Source organism: Athene noctua, chromosome 12, assembly GCF_965140245.1.
Source record: "Athene noctua chromosome 12, bAthNoc1.hap1.1, whole genome shotgun sequence".
Lineage (NCBI taxonomy): Eukaryota > Metazoa > Chordata > Aves > Strigiformes > Strigidae > Athene > Athene noctua.
Genome location: NC_134048.1, coordinates 24,401,821 through 24,427,143, shown reverse-complemented (window position 1 = coordinate 24,427,143; position 25,323 = coordinate 24,401,821). Strand labels below are relative to the sequence as shown.

General features: G+C 46.4%; 2 protein-coding genes across 2 annotated transcripts in view; both read left to right on the top strand.

Moving 5' to 3' along the window:
• The first annotated feature begins 133 nt into the window (after positions 1 to 133).
• Positions 134 to 11,883, top strand: CDC23 (cell division cycle 23). The gene is made up of 16 exons (XM_074916052.1): positions 134 to 278; positions 361 to 433; positions 1,374 to 1,511; positions 1,774 to 1,816; positions 2,168 to 2,273; positions 2,365 to 2,497; positions 3,728 to 3,905; positions 3,999 to 4,096; positions 4,325 to 4,406; positions 4,981 to 5,134; positions 5,284 to 5,403; positions 5,707 to 5,782; positions 6,086 to 6,147; positions 7,008 to 7,086; positions 7,182 to 7,301; positions 8,132 to 11,883. The coding sequence occupies exons 1-16, from the start codon at positions 148 to 150 to the stop codon at positions 8,300 to 8,302; spliced, it is 1,764 nt and encodes a 587-aa protein (XP_074772153.1). The 5' UTR covers positions 134 to 147; the 3' UTR covers positions 8,303 to 11,883.
• A 4,301-nt stretch (positions 11,884 to 16,184) lies between these two features.
• Positions 16,185 to 25,323, top strand: part of JAKMIP2 (janus kinase and microtubule interacting protein 2) — a 60,941-nt gene continuing 51,802 nt past the window's right edge. Inside the window, exon 1 of the mRNA XM_074916547.1 lies at positions 16,185 to 16,318. The gene's annotated coding sequence lies outside the window, so the exon portion shown is untranslated. The remainder of the gene's footprint in view (positions 16,319 to 25,323) is intronic.

The following is a 25,323-nucleotide window of genomic DNA, read 5'->3' as shown; positions in this document are numbered from 1 at the left end:
GGGCGCGCAGTGTGCGGGGCGGCGATTGGCTGGGAGGGCGCAGTGTGCGGGGCGGCGATTGGCTGGGAGGGCGCAGTGTGCGGGGCGGCGATTGGCTGGGAGGGCGCAGTGTGCGGGGCGGCGATTGGCTGGGAGCGCGGCGGCGGGATGGCGGCCGCGGGGGTGGCGGCGGCGGCGCTGGGCAGCGGGGACTTCTCGGACCTGCGGGAGATCAAGAAGCAGTTGCTGAGCGTGGCGGAGCGGAGCCGCGAGCGCGGGCTGCAGCACAGCGGGAAGTGGTGAGCGCCCCGCGCGCGGGCGGGCGGGCGGGCGCGCGCAGCCCGGCGGGCCCGGTGCTGACCGGTCTCTCTCCCCCCGCAGGGCCTCCGAGCTGGCCTTTGCCCTGGACCCGCTGCCGCTGAGCGAGCTGCCGCCGCCCCCCGCGCTCACGGAGGTACGGGCCGGGCGGGGGGCGCAGCCGCAGCGGCCGCGCCGCCAACCGGAGCCGCGCGCGGGGGGGGCGTCCGGGCCCGCGTGGCGGCCGTGCGGATGGGGCGGTGGCGGGAGGAGGCGCTGCGGGGCGGCGGCTCGGTCCCACCCGCGGCCGCCGAGGGAGAACGCGAGAGTGATCAGCTGGGGAACGCGCGGAGGCTGCTCAGGGGCTGGTGGGTCCGTAACGCGCGAACCGCCCTCCCGTTGTGCGTGTGATGCCTCGGACGGGGCTGAATGCGCTTCCCCAGATGGAAGGATTCGTTCCACGTGTCGCGGTGCCCTGAATGAGACACTCCGCAAGGAAAATCTGAAATCACGCTACTTAATTTTTGGTTTTGTTCATATTCACTAAGGCCCAAATTTATTGCAAAACAAATTACATTGTGCTATTGAACCTGTGCTCCTTAGGACACTGGAGAAGCAAGTTCTGTCTCCATCCTCGCCTCTGCAGGTGTACGGAAGGTCTATGCCTCTTTTGTCAAATTACAGAAGGGTAACATAAGTGCATTCAAGGCATAGTTACCAAGGAAACGTTCACATTTAAGTTAAGGGGTTAATACGGTTTGATATGCAATTTCTGAGTAGCTTTCTTATTTATGGTTGTTCATACCCATTGAAGAGCTAAGTTGTGCCTTCTGGCATCTTGCCACAATTTGTTTTCTGGAATCACACTGTTTATTTGAAATGTTTCTAACTAGTCTGTGCTTATTATTTGAGAAGTAGGAATCTGATCATGTGAGGGAATTGAGAGACTTTTCTGATTGTACTCAAACCCTCTTTGAGGATGAATAAACTACATTTCTATCTTTCAGAGCAATTTCGTTCATATGTTTGTAACTAGGTGATTTTCCTGAAGCGTGTCAGAGCTTCTGAGGTCTTAAAACTCTTCTGTGTCCCTGCAGGAGGATGCTCGTGACCTGGATGCCTATACATTAGCCAAGTCTTACTTTGATCTAAAGGAATATGACAGGGCTGCCTATTTTCTGCGGGGCTGCAAGAGTCAGAAAGCTTACTTCTTGTATATGTACTCTAGATACCTGGTAAGATCGAGGGAAAAGTTGACTTTTAGCACTGAGACCCTCTGCCTCCCACCCCTCCCTGACATACCTTACTTTTTGCCTATTCTATTCCAAATGACCACCTAGAAGTCCAAATCACATGGGGGGGATAAAAAAGGGAGAAAAAGAGTACCTTTTAGAACTGTGATGTTTGTGGAAATCATTTACATGCTGCTGTGAGCATTGCAGCAAACATAAAGAGTATGCTATTTTCATGTAATTTTGTTTTTTCTCTTTTCCACAGTCAGGGGAAAAGAAGAAGGATGATGAGACAGTGGATAGTTTGGGTAAGTCTCTGGCATCAAAAAACAAAAGACAGTGTAATGAAGCTGCCAGTAATGCCTCTTCATGTAAATCATTTTGGTTTTATGGTTTTCCTCTCAATTTTTGGGTACTAGTGTGATGTAACATTTCTTTCTCAATTCTTGGGTTAACACAGATTACAGATTTTCATCTATTAGTTCTTCTGTTAAAGCAGGTGACCAGACCAAGTGATTTTTCTTTTAAAAAGAGGACAGTAACCCCAGTCTGGGAAGCCTTCAAGTCATGTCAGTGATGATTCTGAACGTACCTTAGACTTTGTAACTGCTGTGGGAGGACTCTGATTGAAAGCCAGCTGTCTGACTTTCTTTGTGCAGGACCTCTGGAAAAAGGACAGGTGAAAAATGAAGCTCTACGAGAACTGAGAGTTGAGCTCAGCAAGAAACACAAGGCACGGGAACTGGATGGATTTGGCCTTTATCTGTAAGTGTCTGCATGTATTTCTAATGTGTTCATGTGTATTTCTGTGGATATGCAGAGTTTTATGGTTCTGATGACCCCGATAACGTTACAGGTATGGTGTCGTGCTGCGGAAGCTGGACCTGGTGAAAGAAGCAATAGATGTGTTTGTTGAAGCTGCCCATGTCTTACCTTTGCACTGGGGAGCCTGGCTGGAACTTTGCAACTTGATTACAGACAAAGAAATGGTAAAACTTGGGAGATATCAACATGTGGTGGCAAATTCCAGATTTTAACCTGATTCAGTAACCAGTGATTCGGTTGCCAGAGGACTGATGTCACCCACTGCTTTATTCTGTGAGACTTATCAGGCAAGGCAAGGCAATCCAACATTGTAAATTGTGTTGTAAAAGCCTCTTTTCCTTCAACTGCTTGCCATGCTGTAGCTTGAGAATCTTTATACAAGCAGAGCTAATTTCTTATTCACACACAAAGTCGTTTAAGAAATGGCTAATCCACATATTCTGGAGTAGCTGTCCACAGGCTTATTGCCTTGTCACATGAAGGAGATCCTCCAAAGATTTTTTTTATTTTTTTTTTTTTTTTTTAAAATCTGGTTCTAGTTCCACAGTTATTGAGTGCTTTTGGTGGCCTGAAAGGATATATAGAATCACTGCTTTTAAAGCTAAACCAATAATGTAGGTGTTCCCTTTGCCAAATATCAACCTGCAGTTAGGAGATTAACTGTACCAAAGAACTGAACTTAGATATAGAACAGAAATACTTTATTTTTCTTTATGCATGGGATTGTATGAGACCACTTCTGAAATTCTTAAATCAATTCTGGCTGGTGAGATACTTAAAAAAGTAAAAGTGGCACAGAAGAGAGCCTTACTGAATTGTGGAAGAAGGGAAATGCATTTTTTGTGAGATTATTCAGTCTGTTCACTTAGCTCATCAGAAACAGTGATGTGATATTGATGTTCAAACATGGGAGGAAAGTACAGTCTTTCAAACGGCTTCTGAATTTAATGGAGAAATAAGGCTGGTGGCTGAAGCAGAAGCCAGGTGCTGTCAGATTTGAAGATAGTTTCTTCACTGATTGACCAAATGAAATGTCTTTGATTTTTCTGCAATTTCAGCAGTTGTGGGAATAGATTGGGAGTCACTAAATAGAATTTTGCGGTCCGTATTGTATTACTTCTTAGACAGGATGTCTTAATGCTCCTTTCCTGTTTCAGTATTCTCAATTTGTAGGCATTATTTAGTCTCTCCTGTGGAAGCACCTGATATTAATTCTTGGTCCTAATACTGCTCTTTTGTAGCTGGTGTAATGGTTTAAGAAAGTGATTGCAGGAAAGCCTCCTACCACGGGACCATCTGCTAAGTCATGGGAGGGAAGATAATGGATTCTTTGCCACAGGTGGCTCTTATAATGCTACTGACATCTCTTCCTCCTCTTCTTTGGTTCTTGCTAGTTGAAGTTCCTGTCCTTGCCAGATACATGGATGAAAGAGTTCTTTCTTGCACACATTTATACAGAGCTGCAGCTGATAGAGGAGGCTCTGCAGAAGTATCAGAGCCTCATTGATGCAGGATTTTCCAAAAGCACTTACATCATCTCTCAGATTGCAGTTGCCTACCACAACATCCGAGGTCAGTGACACTTACTGTCTAGTAGGAACGAGCCTCTTACTGCAGGCTTGGCATTTATAGTTCTTGTTCCCCCATCTGCTGTTCTTTCTTCAGATATTGACAAAGCTTTATCCATCTTTAACGAGCTGAGGAAACAAGATCCTTACAGGATAGAAAACATGGACACTTTCTCCAACTTGCTGTACGTGAGGGTAAGCCCCCGTTTTGTTGCCTGTCCTGGTGATGGTGTTTCCTGGAGGTGTGGTAAGGGCCAGTGAAGCAGCTGGTGCTGCCCAGCCTCAGTCTGGGCTCTCAGCTTTTGCTGCCTGCTCTGCAGCTCTGTGAAATAGATCTGGTGTCGGTGTTGCTGACTGCCTGGGTTTTCTGTGAAGCTGCAGTGTGCTGCTTTTCTCATCACTTCCATTTCTTTGTTTGACTAGAGCATGAAGCCTGAGTTGAGCTACCTGGCTCACAATCTGTGTGAGATAGACAAGTATCGTGTTGAGACCTGCTGTGTGATTGGTGAGAGCCAGCTCTGTTACCTCTTCCCGTTGTGCCATCTGCAGGCTGTGTGAGGAAACCCTTGTGAAAGTGGTCAGCCAGCAAGGCAATCCAAACCACGGGGTGAATGTGCATTCAGGCAACCTAAAAACCTGACCAAATGAGAGGGTGCCCTTTTCCCTCATTTCTCTCTGAAAGAGCTGCTGTGATGCTATTGGTGCAGAAAGGAATTGAAGAAATCAGTATGAGGACCCATGTAGCTGATAATCCCTTTATAGTCTTGGAAATAATTTCCAGTGGAAATAATTGTGTGTCAGGACCGGGAAATCAATTTGTTAGATCATAAGTTTTAAGTCCAAGGGGATGGGATCTTAACTGATTGGTACCACTGGAAAAAGGTTGACCAGAGCACTGGAGAACAGACTGCTGTTAGCTCTCTTGGGGTCTGAATCAGATCTGCCTTTAATAGCACCCCTTATAATTTAAGTTAGGAGGTAGTAGATAACATCCCTTCCATCTTTTTTCTACTTCTCTGCTGGGTTTTTTGTTTGTGAGTTTTTTTGAACTTACTTAAATATTGTGACTTTTGCTTTAGGGAATTATTACAGCTTGCGTTCCCAGCATGAAAAAGCAGCACTCTATTTCCAGAGGGCCTTGAAACTGAACCCTCGTTATTTGGGAGCCTGGACACTTATGGGACACGAGTATATGGAAATGAAGAACACATCTGCAGCTATCCAGGCTTACAGGTACCACTCATGCACTGCACAAAATGGTGTTGGAGTCTGCATGCACAAGGACTGAAGTAGTACTTTTTATTTTTTGTTGGTCTTTTGCTGAACTCTTTCTTGGTTTTGATCCTGACTGCTTTCTGACAAGTTCATCTTTCCTTCGACAGGCATGCAATAGAGGTGAACAAAAGGGACTACAGAGCATGGTATGGTTTGGGGCAAACCTATGAAATCCTCAAAATGCCGTTTTACTGTCTCTATTACTACCGACGGGCCCACCAGCTCAGGTAGAGTTGAGAACGGAGCCATATTTCTTGGTGTTCATTCTGACGTGATTGCTACTAGTGAAGGAATTCACACACAGGAGCTAAGTTGCAGGAGGGAGAAAAACATCAGTGCTCTGTGATTTGTGCAGTTTCCCTGTTCCAAATCCTTCTAGTTGTGTTGGTTAACAAAGGCTTTGTCGAGGAACACTGGTCAGGAGTATAAATGATGTCTTATGCAAGAGAGGATGACAGATGCTGCCAGGTGTAGATTTTTTCCCCCACCCACCCTGAGATCAGCTACGTTTAGGAATTGCTCTTTTACAGACCCAATGACTCTCGTATGCTGGTTGCTCTCGGGGAGTGCTATGAGAAACTCAATCAGCTGGTGGAAGCTAAAAAGGTAAGTGAGAGCTGATGTGTGGAGTAAGACATGAGGATGTCTCCCGGGTCAGTGGGGGAGTCACAGCAGAGCTGTGCAGCTGGTGCTGCTGGGAGGGCACACAGGGTGCCCTTAAGAGTTAGTGAAGCTGTTCCTGTGCAGTTGGTTACCATTGGGCAGTTCTGCCGTGGTGTGGCTGGTCAGGGGTCACCTGCAGGGACGCCGGCCCCTTGGCTGGAGCCAGGCAGTCTGGTTCTGGCTCGCCTGCGAGTCATGAGCTGGAGTGGGTTCTGTGGTGTGTTTGACTGACTCCTTCCTTGACAGTGCTACTGGAGAGCTTATGCTGTGGGAGATGTGGAGAAGATGGCACTGGTGAAACTGGCAAAGTGAGTATGAGTTGTCACTGAACTGTCACTACTCTGCTCAATGCAACTGGCCCTTCACCAAATGATAAAATACTCTATGTGAAGCAGTGGAGTTTCTGTTAGGTAGTGTTTCTTTGGGAGCTGTGTAACAACTGGAATCTTTAGGTCTCTAGTGACTGAAAATCCTGGTGTCCAGCTTTAGCTTTGAGGTTCCGCCAGGATAACTAGAGGGAATCGTAGTGTAACGTGGGTCACAAGGGACCCCTGACTCCTGAGGGGATCTGAGCAGGCAGTGCTAGCAATCCTGTTTGTTGTGTTGAAACTTAAAGCGATCCATGATAGATGATGTACATTGATTTGTTTTCAATTACTGTTATTTTTAAATTTTCTCAGTATAGGATTGTAACATTGGGAAAGGGTTCAATGTGAAATAAATGTGAACACTCTGACATCACTGATTTTTGGTGGGGTTAAAGTAATATAAAGTGGAAAAAGTGAAGGGGAAGGAAAAGTGCAAGTGAAAGGTGAGGCTGCTGTACAAAGACTTTTGGGAAGAAGGAGCACTGGAGGAAATAGCCAGCTAAAACAGGATGGCAAAGGTCTGTTAAAAGCTTTAAAATGTAGCAGAGTAAGCAAAGGTCGCTTCTGTGGTTGTCGCTGCTTCTAGCAGTTCGTGTCTGGCTGGCTCCCTTCCTGGCAGTGTCAGTGTTCCCAGGCTGGATCATCCCTTTCCATGAAGGGCAGAACACGGTGCGTGTCTTGCAAACTCTGATGGAAATGACCTGGCTTTAGTCCAGGTCAGGTTGGGTGGGTGCTGTCTCTAGGCCGAGAAGGTCTTTGACTGCAGTCCTGTTCCAGTCACTGTTTTTCTCTCTTTCTAGGTTGCACGAACAGCTGAATGAGTCTGAACAGGCAGCTCAGTGCTATATCAAATACATCCAGGATATCTATTCCTGTGGGGTAAGATGATATCCTGGGGGGAAGTGGAGAAGTAGACGGTGTAGCAGTACCTTGGAAGGCCCTCCTAGCTGATCGTTTTTACCCCCTTGCTGTAGGAGATAGTGGAGCACCTGGAGGTCAGCACTGCCTTCCGTTACCTGGCCCAGTACTACTTCAAGTGCAAGCTCTGGGACGAAGCCTCGGCCTGTGCTCAGAAGTGCTGCGCATTCAATGACGTGAGTCGATGCACAGTCATTACTGCTCCTTCCTAGGGGCTCGGTGACCTCCATCTCGCTTCCTCTGGCAGCAGCAGGAATCCTTTATGAAGGAATGAGGGCTGTCTGCCATGACGGACACGTCCTGAGTGGTGGTGGTGTGTACTTGATCACTAATGCTGCTTGTGGTTCACTGAAGTCATGGAGTATCGTGTAGATAGTAACACTGAACCATTCTCATTGGTGGTCACTAAATAAAAGAATTGAGGCTCCACACGGCAGGTGTTCACACGGCCACAGACTCCCACATGCTGTGGAGTGATGGCACTCCCAGAACTTCTTTGTTCCCTCATCTTCTGTGTGTAGGCAGTGCAGAGGATATAACAGTACTTGGGTTCATAGGTGACTCCATATTCTGAGTTGTTGTGTATCTGTAAGCGGACAATTTTTTGATTTTTAACTTCACCCTAACAGTAGACACTAGCTGTGAGTGCAGGGTGTGTGGCCTGTCCTTAACAAAGCTCTCTGGAGAACCTGAATTCAGCTTGTTTGAAGCTTCTCCAATCTACATTTTGCTGGAATATTTAGAAAGCTTCAGTGGTTGATGGTACAGCTGTCTAAAATACCCAAGTAAGATGCAAATCAGGCATGAAAGGAGAAAAGACTAAAAAAAAGTGACATACCTTAATTTTTTTAAACAGCAAGAGACAAAAGGAATGAGGACGGTTTTTATAGTTTTCAGCCTTACAGAATGACAAAGTACCATAACCTATACTGCTTCCATACTGCATTTGACCCAGAAATCACACATCCATAGGTGTATTGGTTTGGTTTTCACAAATTCTTTTCAGACCAGAGAAGAAGGAAAGGCCCTGCTGCGGCAGATCTTACAGCTTCGCAACCAAGGAGAAACATCGTCCACCGATATCGCTGCTCCCTTCTTCCTGCCCGCGTCGCTGTCAGCCAACAACACTCCCACACGTCGGGTGTCCCCACTCAACCTCTCTTCTGTAACGCCATGAACGATGCTGCTCCTCCCGACCCACGCGGGGTCTGTGGCACAGCTGATGGGGCTCGCAACTGCTCATCTCTGTCCAGTGACATTTCTGCCTTCCCTGTTGCCTTGGCATGGAGGACAGGAGCTGCCGGAGCCCGGGGCTGAGGGTGGATGTGCCCTGGCAGGCAGAGGTGCAGCCTGTGCCGGGGCGTGAGCACCTGCTGTGCCTCCCACGGGAGGTCGCAGGCCAAGGGCAGACACGTTCTGTGCACTGGGCTCCTCTGTTGAGTGGAAATGTATTTGAAGTTTGATTCTGCCCCATTACTTCTGGTCTTTACTGAACTTCTTTGGATGAACTCTTGTGGTATCGTTGCTGTCCACCAGGAGCCGTTACCTGCCTGGCTACTTAAGGACTTCTGCTCATCCTGAGCTACACAGGAGCTGCCTTAGGCAATGGGTCCAGGCGCTTGGCTGTGGGTGCCACGTCTGTGCTGTGGGACTGAGGAGTGCTAGAGGAATCCCAGGTACCCGCAGGTGGCGGCTGTTTGCCCTTCAGTCTGTGGCTCTGGCAGGTACTTTGGCAGCCGGTGGGATGGCACAATTAAAAAACCAATGGTTAAGTTACTGTCCTTGGGCTTCTTTATGGTGCAGCTTTCACAGGTACTGTAGCAGTGAACTGGGATGAGCCATTAACGACCGGGCGGACTGGGGGATCCTCCCTGCAGGGCTGCAGCTTGTCCCTGCTCACGCCTCCAGCCAGCACTGCGGCCCGGGGTAGATCTCAAAGGTGCACACAGACGTGACCATAAATGAACAGATTAACATCAGCCAGAGCACAGTGCCCTTGGACACACTCGAACCACAAACTATAGAAGGGGCCCGATCCTGCTCCTACTTAGTTTGCTACTGGAATATATGCGTATGCTTCCGGGGACTTAAGTACACGTTCAGGTTCTCTGGTCTCTCCAGTCTCTGCCCACGACTTTAATTCTCTTGGGTGCCCAGGCCTAGACCTGGGCTCTCCTGTTCAGTGTGGGCCTGGTCCTGGGGTTGCTGCACATCTGGGGTTTGTCCCTTTAGGGGCTGGTGTCAATTAGGGTTGCTATTGGAATGTACACATGTGTACACAAACAGCAAGGAGCACGGTGTACAGAAAACAATCAGCAATAGTGTTTAATTAAGAGTGTAAAGCACACTGCAGTGATGAATCAGAAATCTCAGGCAGGTCCCTGGTAGCTCCTGCCTGCCCCCAGCCCTCAGCACCCTCCGTTTCCTTGGGGCTGTCCAGGAGCAGGATCTCCCATGGAGTTCTGTCATTGTCTGAGGGTTTCCTTAGAAGGAAATAGTCCAAGTTTCAGCTGAATGTTCTTTAATGAAGGTTGTCCGAACTCTGGTACTGATAAAGGCCCTGTGTTGAACCCAGTATCCAGATGTCATTGTGGGGGGCTGTCTGAGGATGAACAGTGCTCACCAGAGCTAAACCACATGGCGATGACCTTGCCAGCCAGTTCCAAGAGGCTTTTCCCCTCGGGATGGTCAGTGAAACATGCTTTCCTGGTGTGGAGGGCATGTCTTCCAGATGCACCTACTTTAAATGCTTATTTGTAAAGGGTGCAGCAGGGCTGGGCCACTGCTGGGGGGTGAGGACTCCCCCCAAACATCGTTTGGTCTCCCCTAGCTTAGGTCGCGGCACTTAGGCCCAGTTCAGAAACGTGTGTGATGACAGCATGGGCTGGCCCGTCTGCTGCGAGGTGCCAGCTCCGGAGGGCCACCGTCGCTGTGGCAATGACATCTGTTGCACAAGGCAGGAGTGATTTGTTAAGAAGACAACTACACATAAGTAAGGATTACTTGCTGTCTTAAAACTGAAGATGTGATGGGACCTCCTCTTTCTTTTTAATAGGCTCTATTGCTATATTTAAAATTACAGTCCAGTTTACTGACTTTCTAGTATCTTATAAGTAATGTTAGAAACCCGTGACCTATAAAAATAAGTAACGACAACTAGTGATTGATTCTTTGGCCACATAAACAGCAAGTTCTTACAATGTAAATTAAAGAGTTTATTAAATCTACTAGTTCTGTGTTCCCCTTTTGGTAAAACAAACAAGCTTTATATTTAGGATCAATAATCATTAAACCTATAAGAGCATTCTAATACCTGAGGCATTGAAGAAAAACTTTCAAACTCCTTATGTTTTCTAGGAACAGTCAGTCTTATAGAGAGCATTAACATTGTCTTCCTAATACTTTGTGAGAGTTTGTAGGGGGGAAAAATAGTCTAAAATGTCCAATTTTGTTACTATATTGCCAGATCTCTAACGGAGATGCTGGGTTTCTATATCAGTCATGTTTACCAATTAAAATGTGCATCATGAGGTTACATTTTGGAAACAAAGGGGTTTCTAGAGAGACACATGTCCTCCAGTTCTGAATAATTCTTCGTTCTATCCTGGTTCAGTCTGTTTTTATCCTGGTTTAGTTCTAGTACTCCACTGCTCATTATTCATCTTTCCTAGAATCTTTCTGTACATAACACCCTTGCTTGACAGGACATTGCACATCACCAATACTATTAGTAGGTCTGGCTCCCTCTCCTCAAGCTGCTGTCCTCTGGAGGATTACCCTGTAAAACAAACCAAAAAGACCCATTCAGTTGTTAGGTTTTTGGAACTCTTCAAAAGCTTTAATGCTATTTAATAATGCTGCTACTGGAACTACTTATTCCAAGGTGGGTTTATTCTTTCAGTATTTCTACCTGATACACTGCAGGACTTGCTGTTTCCAGAATTACAGCTGGCCCTTGCTATTTCCTGGACTATCTACAGGGGGTTTCCACTGTCAATCTTGATATGTTACATGATTTTCTGCATTCTATTCCTTGCAGATTAGGAGCTTTCCAAATCTGCTGTTCTGGAGTTGTGGCCTAGAGGGATAGTGCTCTCTGACATTTGTTTTATTAGTGTATGGAGCTAGTGGTCAGTTAATATTTTTTGCTACCGTGCAGCTGTCAGACCACCATGGCTAAAGTGTTCCTGTTTCTCAGCCAGTGATTATTGTCCTCTGAGGAGACAATTGCGATGAAGGAACAGAACAGAGAATGACCTTGGGCTGCGCAGGAGCTGGGGCAAGATCTTTCAGCTGTCAGAACTTTTGGCTGTTTTGTTGACAACTCCCCTGTTCTCTTCTGAGGACTGTAGTAACCAAAGCTTGACTGTTATTTAGGTATTTTTTCCTACATTCTTGGTTGTAACCCAGTGCCTCTTTTTTGCTGCTTCTGGGTATGTACTGTCTGGTTGTAGACACAGACCTGTTCCAGCAATGTGAATGTGAATTTGCCCATATTCTGGTTTATCTTTGCTCAATATTTCAGTTTGGAATCTGCCTGTCTGTACCCTCCGGATGTTGCTCCAGTGGTGCTTGGATAACTGCAACGGAAGTGTATTGCTGGAATCATCCTTCATGTATGTCCAGGCTGATGCCAAATGCAACAATTTGCTGAACCCAGAGCGAAACTATTTTTCTTGAAAAATTAATCTCTAAAATGACTTTCTCTTGTTCAGATTTCTGTGTTTGATAACTCCTGAGATTTACTGTGTTCAATAATCTGTCTGAATAAAAAGCAGTTCTAAAATCCCTGTTTCTTCTTTATGCCAGGTATATGATACAAGGTGCATTTACGGGGTGATCTGGGAGGTCCCCTCCAGGGCTCCTGCAGGGCACTCCTGGAGTCTCTTGTGTCAAGAACCACTCTGGGTCAGAGTGAATTCCCGTTCTCCCCAGCTAAAGCTCTAATTGGTCACCCCCATAAACCAGAACCCCGTCTAATCGATAGCCCATGTGGGTGCTGGAGCTGGGCACACTCACGCAGTCCAACACATCTGAAACAGCCCCTGCTCCTCCTTGCTTTGACAGCTGCTGTTCAGGAGTTGTTCTCAAAGGGCATCAGTGGGTGCTGGATTTCAGGCAGTCATGTTTTATACTCCAGCTCATTTAAAATTAGATTTCAGTCCTTCTGGAATCTAAATAGATCTGCCTGATCTATTGCAATTTTATCCAAGAAACCTCTTGCCTTTTCCTTTATCTTGAGACAGCAGCTTCCCTGTTATCCTATTTATTGCAGGCAGCTGGCCTGTTATGAGCAAATGTGATTGCTTGGCCTGGTTCACAGACTTTCCTCTTCCATTCTCTCGACTGTGAATCTCCCTTTCCATCTGTACTCCTTAAGTCTGTCCTGCTTGAATGATTTTGCCAACTGATTTTTCCATCACAATAATTTACTCAGCTGTGTAAGTGGGTCAAAAAAAGTTATAATGTAGCTGGAATCTACCTTGTGGCCTGTCTAAACCTTATCTTAAATGTGTATGGCTAGAGTCCAGCAGTGCAGTGTGTTAACTGTGACTCCTGTCTTGGTACGGGGCTGGGTAAATCCTCTGTTCATTCAGCTTTGGCATTTGGTGTAACATGGTGTGTGTTACTGTGGCTCCTATGTATTTGTTTACTTTTCCTCTTTAAAAATAATGAATGGGAAAACCCATATCCACTTGAGGTATTTTTATGATTCTTTGGATGCCGAGCTTTGTGTGGTAAATTAACACTGATGTTTCATCTGAATAAAGACATGCTGGAGTTTCTCTGAAGTTAACCAGAAATAATGCAGGGGAAAAAAATTACCTGTGCTGTGGCAAATGCCAGCATAGTAGAAAACAAACTCTGCTAACAGTATAAACCACCAGGGGAGTGTGAAGGAGCATCATAAACATTCCTCCTTTGGAAACATTGTGATATTTCTCTGTGGGGAGGGAAGATCCCTGCTTGCTTCCACCAGGACTCCTGTGCGCATCTGCTCCTGTGGGTCAGAGGAAGGAGCCCACGGGGCTGCTTGTGCCCCTCTCAGCACATCACCTGCCGCCTGCCAGTGTTGCTGCGTCCTGGGGAGCTCGTAGGCACGTTACTCCTGAGGCTGCTGAATAATGAAAGCTCTCTTATTACAGCGCTGAGCAGGGGCCCATGGATTGTGTGAAGGGCGCTGACGAGGTGGCCGAAGGCAGCACGTGCTGGACCACCAGTGCGGCCCCTCTGCACCAGCACTGCCCCCCGTGCCCCGCGCTGGCACCGCGGTGAACCCAGACTGGGGCGGGGGCTACGCTGCAGCGCGCCCGGCCGCGCCGCTGGGAGACAGGCAGCGTCCTTAGCGGGGGAGATCGTTGACATGTCACTGGTATCAGCGTCCCAATTAAAACCGCAACGGTCGAGGCAAAAAGATACCCTGTCTTTGCTTCCGAGACCCCCCTGCAGGGCTGGGTCCAGCTCTGGGTCACCAACAGCAGAAGGACACGGACCTGCTGGAGCGGGGCCAGAGGAGGCCACGGAGATGCTGGGGGGGCTGGAGCACCCCCTGTGAGGACAGGCTGAGAGTTGGGGGGTTCAGCTGGAGAAGGCTCCGGGGAGACCTTAGAGCAGCCCCCCAGGGCTGAAAGGGGCTGCGGGAAAGGGGGGGGACTCGTCATCAGGGGCAGGGATAGGACGAGGGGGAACGGGGTTAAACTGACAGAGGGGAGATACACACTACAGTGATGACTCTTTGCCGCAGGATCCCCTGGGACACTAAACTGACACTGCCAGAACCTGTTAGGCTAATTTTACAGTCTCTTTGTGCCTGCAGTCCCAGAGCAGTCATGCAGTGTTATATCCCTTAGTATTCTTCACAGTTGTTTTTTCCCTTTTCAATATACTTCAGACCTTCCATTTATCTTGTGCAGCCACTGTACTGGTCTTTCAGAAGGCCATTTCCAGAGCTATGCAATCAGAAACCAAGCCATGAAAAATAAAACACTTAGGCTAGACATATACAGGCAGCAACTTTTAAAAACCAGAACTTTATTTTGGGCATTGAAGCTTTTTCAACCACCGAATGTGTTAACTGCCCATGGGATATTTCTTATGAAAATACTGTAATTCTATAAAGCCCATTTATAGCATCTTGTACTTCAGGTTCTTAAGAGCTTTCTGTATAAATGGCAAGTGCTTTTGCTTTTGAGGTGAGTTCAGGTGCATAAGACAAGAGTTCACGTGGGGTTGAACAGAGGAACCTATTGCACCCTTTGGGCTTGGGCTGTACTACATGCATTTAATGCTCAGGTGGATCCCTTGGCATTATGTTACAGATACTGCTGCACAAAATGAAAAAAAAAAAAAAATTCACTGAATCTCTTACACCACTGAGAAAAACTAAATGACTCCACTTTACAGGTGAGGAAGCTGAAGCCAGGACAAAATGGTCAGCCATGGGTCAGGTACATGGTGACCTTCTCTGAGACTTCTGCTTCTAGTGCTGGGTTTCCTTCCCCTTTTCTGAAAGGTTTCATGGTAAGTGTTTGAAACACTGGCACTTAAAGTTAGGTCTAACAACTAGATATTAAGGGGGACTCTGATGGAATTTGTTGTTCAGGGTGGAGGACTCAAAATTCAGCCTTTGTCTGAACCACTTTTGTTCTGATTTTGCCACTGACCAGGGAACTACTTTACAGAATGGAGATAATCTGCAAATCTAGTAGCCAGCTAAACTATCTTTTACTTTCTATAAATGTTTTTTTCCTTCATGTTGCTGTGATTAGGAAAAAAAAACAAAACAAACCCAGACTATTTGTCTTCACTTTGTCCACAAAAATGAGTCTATTTTTGCAGAAAAACTAACAACTTACCTGACCAGGTCTAAATAGTGATATTCACCTTCTCTGTAAAGTGCCCAAAGGACAACGACTGGCATTCTCAGTGTGTTCACTATTGTCAGCCTACAGACCTCTTGCAGGGATCTTGCTGTCAGTCTTCAGGATGGAAATAAGGAAACTTCTGAAAAACTTGAAGAGCAGGGGCTTCCGTGGCCACTGTTTGCATGATTGCCTCACTGACGTTTGGGCTATGCAGAAGTGTGACTGCTTTTGCCGTTTATTCCGATATATAACCAGGTCCGATTAACTCAGTTTGGGCTGGATTTGGTTCCCCACAACGCCGTGGGAGGCCTTTCCGTGGAGGTGCACAGCCTTGTGGAACCCCAGCCTAACACTCATCTGGTTGGCAGCTTGTTCCTATGAGAAGGCATTTTTTAGGCCTGAGGTGTCAGCCTGAGGGGTGATTTCAGCCTGAGGGGTGATTTGGGCCTGAGGGGTGATTTGGGCCTGAGGGGGGATTTGGGCCTGAGGGGGGATTGGGGCCTGAGGGGGGATTTTGGCCCGAGGGGTGATTTGGGCCTGAGGGGTGATTTGGGCCTGAGGGGTGATTTCAGCCTGAGGGGTGATTTGGGCCTGAGTGGGGATTTGGGCCTGAGGGGGGATTTGGGCCTGAGGGGGAATTTGGGCCTGAGGGGTGATTTCAGCCTGAGGGGGGATTTCAGCCCGAGGGGTGATTTCAGCCTGAGGTATGATTTGGGCCTGAGGGGGGATTTCGGCCCGAGGGGTGATTTGGGCCTGAGGGGGGATTTCAGCCTGAGGGGGGATTTGGACCTGAGGAGTGATTTCAGCCCGGGGGGTGCCGTCGGCCCGAGGGCTGATCTCTCCAGGCGCTCTCTCGCCCTCCACCCGCCCGCGTTTTCTGAGGGAGAGTTCCCAGCCGCCGTGGCCCCGTGGGCCGCGGATGCTTCGCGTCGCCCGCGCTCGTCTCGGGGGGCCGAGGCCCGTCACCCGCAGCCCCCGCCCCGAGCGGGTCCTGGCCCGAGCCCCCGGAGCCCCCCGGGGCCCGCTCCCGCGCCGCCCCGCGGGCGGCCCCTCCGCGGGCGGCCCCCGCCGCCGCGGCCGCGGCGTTGCCATGGCGGCGGGCGCGCGGCGCTGCGGCGCGGGGCGGGCGGGGCCTGCCGCAGACCCCGGCCCGGCAGCGCAGGCCTCAGCCGCGGGGAGGCGGCGGGGCGGGCGCCCGCCCTCAGCGTCGGCGCGCAGGAGGCCGGCGGGGCCGGGGCTGGGCGCTGGGGCCGCCGCGGCGGCGGCGGGAAGATGGATGTGCCGTGCTCGTCCCTAGCCGCTCGGCATCCTCTCCTGGCCGCGGCACGGTGAGAGCGGCGGCGGCCCGGGCGGGCGGGGGTCGTTCGGGCCGCCGCGGCGGAACAATGACTCGGGCCGGGGCGGCGGGAGGGAGCTGGAGCCGCAGCCGAAGGTGCGGGAGCGGCGTGGAGCCGGTGCTGGGGAGCGGGGCGCGGAGAGGTGTGGCAGCCCGCAGCGCCGTGCCCGAGCTGCCGCAGCCCCCCCCGGCCCGCCGCAGCCCCCCCCGGCCCCGCACTATTGTGCGCCCGGTCGGTCATTGTCTCGTCCTCCCCGCGCCGGGCGCGGTGCGGCGGGCGTGATGGTGGCTACAAAGGACGGGCTTCTCCAGGGCTGGACGCGGTGTGCGGAGACTGCAGCCGGCAGAGCCTGGGCTGGGCCTCGGTGAGATGGCATCTGGGGGTGGGCAGCAGCACGGCGAGCCGGGAGCAGCTGTGAACGCGCTCCCCGGGGTTATTTTTACTCGCCGTGCCTCTTCCCTCGCTCCATGGCACGCACAGCATCGCACAGGTTTTCTTGCCGAGCATCTCTCCTTAGAAATGCACCTGTGTGTGTCTCGGGTGTCGGGGTTGGCGTGTTTGTGGGTGCGTGTGCGAAGACGTTCTCTTGCTAACACAGCCCCGCAAATGCATCCCTTTGTACGTGCAACACATGCCTTTTTCTTACAGCCATTAACTGATGAAATGTGCCGCTCGGGCTGATGCGTAATTTATTCCTACATTACCAGACTGACGTCCTTCGGTTTCAGTATGGCTACTCAGGACAGACCTGGATCGTGTGTTGGGGCTGGCCTACGGCACTGAATTCTCATTTGTAGCCTGTTTCTATTTTTTTCTGTGAATGTATCTAAAAGATGCTGAGTATACCTGTTGGCTGGGAACATAGAGAACTATACATTTTTCGAGTTCAATTTCAACTCTTGTAAGGAAAAGAATGAATGAGGTGTATTGTTTAAAACATTTGCATTCTGATATTGTCCTGTGCATCACTGTAAGGTGACATGTTGTAGTCCCATTCTCAATGTTTCTTATTTGCTGGATCAAATTCTGTGCTGGTGCATATATCACGCCTGGCCTAGTAGTCTGGGTGCCCCATCAGGAGATTATTTTGTCCCTTTTCAGGCAATGGTGGGAGCTTTACTGCTTTCTGCTCTGACTCAGGTTTTGTTTCTATTGATCTGGCCTGCTGCTCTACATACAAATTTCAGATCTAGGCCTGCTGTGCTGTAAGTGCTAGCTGTGCTGGCACTTGACCAGGTTCAGATTGGTGCTTGAGCGAGGGAAATGTCTGGTGATTCTAAGACATTCTCTGGGAATGGTTATGATATTGGTGAAGTCTGAGAGTGGTTCGCTGATAATTGTTGAAGAGGGCCTAAGACACGAATGCTGCGGAAGTAGTTCTGGAGCAATCAAAAGACACTGTGGGCACTTCAGTATAAGAAAGACATCAAACTGTGGTGAAAGGTCTCCAGGACACGACTTAGAAGGAACAGCCGAGGTCTCTTGGGCTGCTCCACCTGGAGAAGAGAAGGCTGAGGGGTGCCCTCATCAGTCTGCAGCTGTCTCAAAGGGGGGCAGTGGAGGGGCAGGTGCTGGTCTCTGTCCAGTGACAAGACGCACGGAAATGAAATGAAGCTGCACCCAGGAAGGTTCAGATTGGACTTGAGGGAAAGGTTCTTCACTGGGAGGGGGCTCGGTCCCTGGAACAGGCTCCCCAGGGAAGCGGTCATGGCACCAAGCCTGCTGGAACTCAAGGAGCGCCTGGATGATGTTCTTAGTCATGTGGTGCACTGTTGGGTAGTGCTGCGAGGAGCAGGGAGTGGGGCTTGATGATCCTGATGGGTCCCTTCCAACTTGAGATATTCTGTGATTCTAATCAAGGTAATGGGGTTGCAGCCAGTTCCACCCCTGCTTCCACAGTGAGCAAAATTCTGAGGAGCCAGAAGGAGGAAAGGCTGGAATGTTTCCTTGGGCTCTCCATAGGAGTTGCCTGGTGGAGGTGGCTGCTGGGAGTTGCTGGTGTGATTGACTCCTTGGCCGTGTCCCTTTTCCAGAACGGTGGCAATGTGGTGGGCTGCTGGAATTCTCTGGCTGTCAGCAGAGCTCCTAGCTGAAAGAACAAGGCTGCCAGTGACAGATGCTGCAACCTTTCTTGGCCGCTGATCTTGGACTGACTGTTCTGTTAGTGCCTAAGGTAGAGAAGCACGGCCCTCACCTTGGAGAGGGATTTGAGCCAGTTATTTCCACAGTGTCTACCCCAAGCCTAACTTCAGACTCTGTGACACTGCAAATGTTGATGCATTGCCTCAGCCTCCCTTCTGATAACCATGTCCCTGTCGCTTCTCAGTGGTTTTTGATAATCCCTCTGCTTCCAGAAGCCGTTCCCAGCTAAATAATCTTCTGAATAAGAACTTCTGTATCCTACTTATTAGGAACTGAACATAAGGTACAGCTAAAACTTGGTTGTGTGTTAAGGAGGTGGTTGGCTATTGTAATTTGTAAATGTATCCTGGCTTCTGGTAGACCTTTTATTATCAAGACCTTAATGTAGTTGGAAAGATGCTGCATAATGTCTCTGTCGTTACAAAGGATAAGTGACCTCAGGGTATTCAAGTCAGGAAAATGCTGTGAAACATAACTGGCAAAATGATGCCCAGAATAATTTTAGATTTTGAGTTCTAGTCATCCATTTGATAGACAGTTGATGCTGTGGTTTAAAAAGTGTGTAAAAGTAGTCCTCCAACTGTAAAAAAGGTGTGGTGATGGACTCTGCTGTCATAAGGCTTGTGTAACTCAGGTGTAACTTGAGCAGTTGAAATCCAAATAGTCTGTTAATTATAGCTTCTTTTTAACCAAACTATGGGAGACTGAAGATGCTTGCAACTTGCCTTTCATCACTGAGTCATGGTCATTTTTCATTGTGGTCAATATTTGTGCTTTCTGTTTGCTTTGTGAAGTTGTGAGGCAGCAAAATAGTCCTTACCAGATGTCTGGATTTTGGATCGCTTTCTAGTCAGTCACTCTTTGTATCTTCTGGGTTCTGTCAGATTTCTCTTCAATCTTTGAGCATGGCAGTGCAGTATTTGGGTTGAAAGACTGCAAAACAAATGTTTTAATTTTAAATACCAATTATTTTACTTGAATTTACAATGGCATGTTTGCATTATGTGTTTCTAGATCAATAGCTTGCTCAAATTCACACCAGCTGACCTCTTCAAAGTTCCTCTATAAATCTGTATCACTTGAAGGATCTGGTCTTTTTCAGATGATAACAAATTTATCTTCCCATCCTCAGAGATGGATCCTCTGCTGCCTTCTCTTTAAACTACTACTGCTACTTGTGTGCAATTCCCTGTGTCATCAGCTGTCAATATCTGAAATCCATGAGGGTAGAGGAATATAATTTTTGTAATACTTCTAGTTTCTGTATCTTTAAGGTCTATTTGAATTTCTCCTTTAAAATATGAGGACTAGAAAGCTTTGCTCCAGGAGGTGGGGCTCTAAATAGAAAATTCAACAGCATGTTGGAAGAGTCATGATAAAGCTCTATGGTCTAGCCACACTGAATGCTGTCAAGTTAAATGAACATAAATACAGCTTCTTTGTAAATGGCAGAAAAACAGTGCAGCTCGCAGTCTGCAGTTTGGATTCTAAAATGGCCAATGAGCTTTAAGGGAAAAACAGTGACATGGAAGCACTTCCAGGAATGCAGGTTTTCAGTTCATCTCGCTAAAATTTATGGTGCTGTTTGGTTTGCTTGCCAGGCATTTGGATCACTGGTGGGTAGCTGAGAAGCTGTCACACATCCTGGAAGCTTTAGGACCTGGGTTTTATCTGGAAGATCACATGTGGACATCACAGCCAGTTCCCTATGTTAGATAGTCTGAATCAGCTATTGTCAAAGGAGGAGCAAAGGGCTGATGTCTGTGACCATCCACACAGCGCGGTTAAACAAGGAGGAGGCAGACAAATGCAGCGAAGGTTTTTTAGTACACAGCTGAATAATGACATCCTCTGACAAACAGCCACAAATAAGGAATACAGGCGAAGACTGGGTAGACCACAACTGCATGTCCAACTTTGGATGAGATCTAACTCTGTGATAAATGATGAAGCAGACTGATGAACCTGAGAGAATTGTTTAGCTAGAAGAGCTGCTATGGTATGCCAGGTCTTCTTTTATGTTAAAAATGATAATGCAAAGTATAACATCATTATCAAAAATAACAAAATGAATTATTTGAATTGACAACAGCTGATGCTAAAATACACGTTCTCTCCTATTTTCACTTTATGCATTCCTCCCATCTCCACCTAGAAGGTAATATCTCATTTACCCTTTAACACCTGTAGTCTATTTGTCAAGCTGTTTGTTGAATTTTGTTGAAATTGTTTATTACAGTATTCTTTTAAGTGTTTAGGAGAAAGATCTGTTAAACCTTACATTGCAGGGACTGTAAACAAAAGGTCGAAGCAACATGGAAATTAAAACTGAAAAGAAGGAGAAACAGCTGTTGAAAATTGCGTTGAGGTCCCAGGTGGTTTAGGGTAATCAATAATGAGTAAGAAAATAAAGTTGGGAGAAGTGGTGGAGTTAGGGCTTCTAGATTTTTTTTTTTCTGCATGTGTGCTGGTTTGTTAAGCTTCATTAAGTTGATTTTCTTTTAAAATGGATGCAGAAATATTTTTCATTATTTCTATGGTGTATGCAAAATGTTTGAACTCAACGTTACAGGTGATAGAAATTAATTAGAATCAGTACTGTACTGTTTTGCTTGTATTTGGGGTAGGCTTGGTGTACAAATATTTTAGTGATGAATTTTAAAAAGACTTAAAATTGTATTAATACATAATATACACTTATATTTTTATGAACATTCTTTTATCTTTTTTTATTGAGGTTCTGTTATTTGTAGGTAAGTCCTCAGGGGGTTTTATGCTGCATTTATTTGTACTTTATATTTAAGGTTCTGCAAGCTGCTCTGTTCTGTCTCTGTGCATTGGTGATGAGCAAAACGAGATACAGTCATTTTTGGACAATCTGCTTTGATTTAATACAACCCTTGGTAATGTTCCCTTCTCATCTCCCCTCCCTGATGGGAAATAATAATCGCTTGTAATCAGTCTCAGGTGAAGAAGGACTGTTGCACTTGAACAGAACATTGAGTAATTTACAGCTGAAAGAACAATTGTGTTGGTTACTATTTGGTAGTTTATAACGATGCAAAAGGTTGCATTAAGTAATTTGGAAATGCTTTTAAGAATGAACCTGTAAGTTTAGAGTGTGTTCAGTAAGTCTTTCAGAGGCAGGAGTGATAGCTAATGAATGTCCTCGGGTGTCCGGCAGCATGACCGCCCCAGTGGGGTTCGGCTCGTGTCTGCAAGGTGCTGTGTTAGCAGGTCCCTTTGCAATTGCATCACGTAGTTTTGTAGGTCACAGCGTGACCAACATGTTGTCGTTTTCTTGGAATATGCTGTTGGTGTTAGTGATCTGTGTGGTGGCCTCTGTTAGGTGAACTCAGTGAAGATGCAAGCATTATGCTTGGAAATTAATTTGAAATGATATACAGTAGTTTAAAGCCTATTATAAAAATCTCTCTGAAATAACCATATTTTTCTGGTTTCAGATGCAGCTTGAATGAAAATCTTTGTGTTTGACACAATATCCTGAATGTCTTATAAGCAAAACCTTTTAATTCTTTTGTACTTTGTCACATCTCAGCTGGGTTTAAGGGTTGGTGGTTCTGCTCACACCTCTCCAGCTGAGGATCCAGCCTGCTTGCATGGGAGGAGAATGCAGTTCCCCTGATCAATACTAACTGATGCTCTCATTTTGAAAGCAGCACAGCTCAGCTAAAAATCATCCTGTAAATTTCAGGAGTAGTTTCTAAGTAGTAAACTGTAAGGATAAATTCTACGTTTAACATGAGTTTCACTTTATCCTGGTTATTTGTCACGTCCTGCTCTTCCCACTACAAGCAGAGCTACTTCAGTCAGCACACATGTTGTCAGTGGTATGTTTTAATTTGATTTGTTTTGCTGAGGGGGCAGGGAATGACAATTACTTGTCCCTCAGCTGATCAATGTCACTGATTGGAAAGGAGATTTCTAATGTTATCTGGTGGAAGTCCTGGTTTGGACTGTTGTTAAACATCTCTCAGACTCTAGGGGTGTGGAAGGAACTGATTTTTCGGCAACCGATAGAAGGGTAAGAATCACAACAATTCAGAAATGAAGACCACCAACTCTGGTCAGTGTATTTCTAAGTGAATAATCTTGAGTGTTTCTAGTGAACATTGCTTGTAATGTTTTTATTTTTAAAAGTATTTTGACTGTAAAAGATAGATAGAAATGGCTAATAGGTTATTAACATACGTATTTACATTTCTGCTGAAAAACTGATGTCAAGAGGGAAACTGTAATTCATGTTGGCTTGTTTTTTGCTGAGTTTCCCTGGTAATGGGAACCTTCAGGTGGTTCTCCCATAAAATGGGAAGAAAGGGCAAGAGGGATACAGGACATGGGAATGTGTACATGAGGTTCTGCAAGGCATTAATAGTGGTACGATGGGAGAAGAAAATACATATTTTGAAGTTATATTGAACTACAGGCTGATAAGAAAATGCAAGAGGGTGGTAATCTGGTTGGAAGTAAGGTGTTCAGTGAAGAAAAGAATTCATCGTAGAGACCTACGTTGTTAAGAGTGAATGTGGGAGCTCAGAACACGGATTACTCTTATTCATTCTGACATAAAGTTCTGCCTTTATTGGTGAGAACTTTATGTAGCAAGACCTGAGCTAAAAATGACAAAAACTTTCAGAAGTTAACTCTCTTCCTTTAAATAGAAAAATTACTTAAATATCTGACAGTCTTTAGTAGTGAATGTAAAATATCGTTCTCTGATATCTGTAAGATAATAGATAATCATGGTTATGGCCTTAGAGGAAAGAAAAGGAAGAGTTTAGAGGATAACTGTATGGGGCATAAACTTTCCCTCACTGCTTGTTGTTTTCTTGTTTATATGCATTTCAATTAAATAAAAGGTGGTTTTGCTGGCTTGTTAAAACCAAAATTGGAGAAAGGAGTGCCTGATATGATAAACTCTGGGAACTGCAGTGTTTCTCTTTCAGGCTGTATGTGTTGTCTCTGGCAGTGGTTGAGTGTGACCCTACTTGCGTAAAATACATTTACAAAACCATCTTTTTAGTAGACTAAGAATGGGCCTTGAATAAAGCTCAAAGTACAAAACCACTGAAATGTTTTCTTAGATCCCCATCTTGCAATATGCTGGACAGGCTGATAGAATTCATCCTTTTCCTGACAATCTGCCATTTTTAAATAGTGTGTCTAATCTGTCTCCATGTACATCTTATGCTCAAAAATACTGATTCTGGAAAATTTCAGTTTCCTTTCAGGATAGGGTGTGATTTTGTGTTTTCACTGGTAGTGGTGTTCTCAGTGTGCATCGTGTTATGGCAACTTCTAAGGAAGTAATTGTATGAAAAAGACACAGATGGTATTTTAGCCATAGAATACTAGAATATTGGTTTAACAAATCTCCTCAGCTTTGCTGCGGATAACAATAATGCTTCTGTCCCCTTTTGACTGTTTCCATGGAGCCGCCAGCAACTCGGATAGAGTTTTTTGGTTCATGTTTTCGAGCAAGGGCCAATGGTAATTTTAGCACGAGTGGCCTAGCAGTGCCAGATTCATCCTGCATTCCTTGTGCAGAGCCCCGGATCTGAGGAGTATTGAGGGTTCAGCTCTGAAGGTATTTTAGTATTCCTGAAAATTATTTTGGTATTGATTGAAAATCTAACTCCGATACAGTGATTTTGTGCAGTCAAAAGCAGGGGGTGGTTGTTCTGAAAAGCTGTTTATCACCATTTGGTGGAATAGAACACATATAAACTACTAGAACATGAAATTTGCCATGTTCTGACTATAAAAAGAAGTATAGAGCAGAATTGTACAAATGCTGCAAATATCTGCAGCAAGCCTGAGCTGAATTTTTGGATTGATCTTGGGATGCTGAATTATCATGTCAGACTAAAATAATACAAATCATGCTTTTAATAACAGTTTTCATTAATTGTATATTCTGTTATGTGACCTAACACCCACAGCATGGAATGCAATAAATAAGGCTTGAATTTTATTCTGAAACAATGCAAAGCATAGGTGAAACGTGGTAAATAAAAGCCAAACCAAAGACTCAATTTTGGGTTTATTCAAATCCCACTAGCAAAATGAGACAGGCTTTGGAAAGGGAGGGAATTGTGTATGGTCAGTGTTCCCCTCGTAGCTAACAGAATTGTTGCAGTGATGGCAACTGGCTTACGTGGAAGTGTTATTTCCTTAAAATATGGTTTAAGACCAGATCAGTAAACAGGCGTGAATCCAGTCGAACTACTGGGATGGAATTTCCATCAGGTAAGCACTGGAACTACTCCTCTAGTTCCAAGGGAGTTTCACCATTTTGTGGGAGTTGAAAATGTCTCTCAATTGTTGCAGATTGTTGGCAGAGATGGTGAAGTAAACAAAGGCCACAAGGATTTGCTGAGGATGAAGAACCCTCACGGTGGTATTTACATTAGTTTTCTTAATTTGTATTAAGAACCTGCAAATCCAGAGAAGAACTACCAAAGGCCACAGAGTTTTGCTTGGAGAAGTTGTCTTTTTGTCTGATATAGGGATGGGTATCAATTTGTGTCCCTGAACTGCCACCAAACCTCTCTAATTGAAAGGCAGAACAGCTTGATTTGGGATTTTTACTTGCTGTGTTCTGAAGTTCTGGTTCTAGAGGCAGCATTGGGATCTAGAATAAGGGTTCTTGGATCAACAGTCTTGATTTGGAAAACCCCTGATGCTCGGGTTACCTAGTCTGAATCCCAGAACACTTTTCTGGTTCCCAATTAGCATGTTAATGGTTATCTTGGCAAGAGTTGAAATACTGCTTCTGGGCCTCCAGGAAACAAATTTGGATTAGAGTTTCTGCTTGTTCACATAGCTAAATC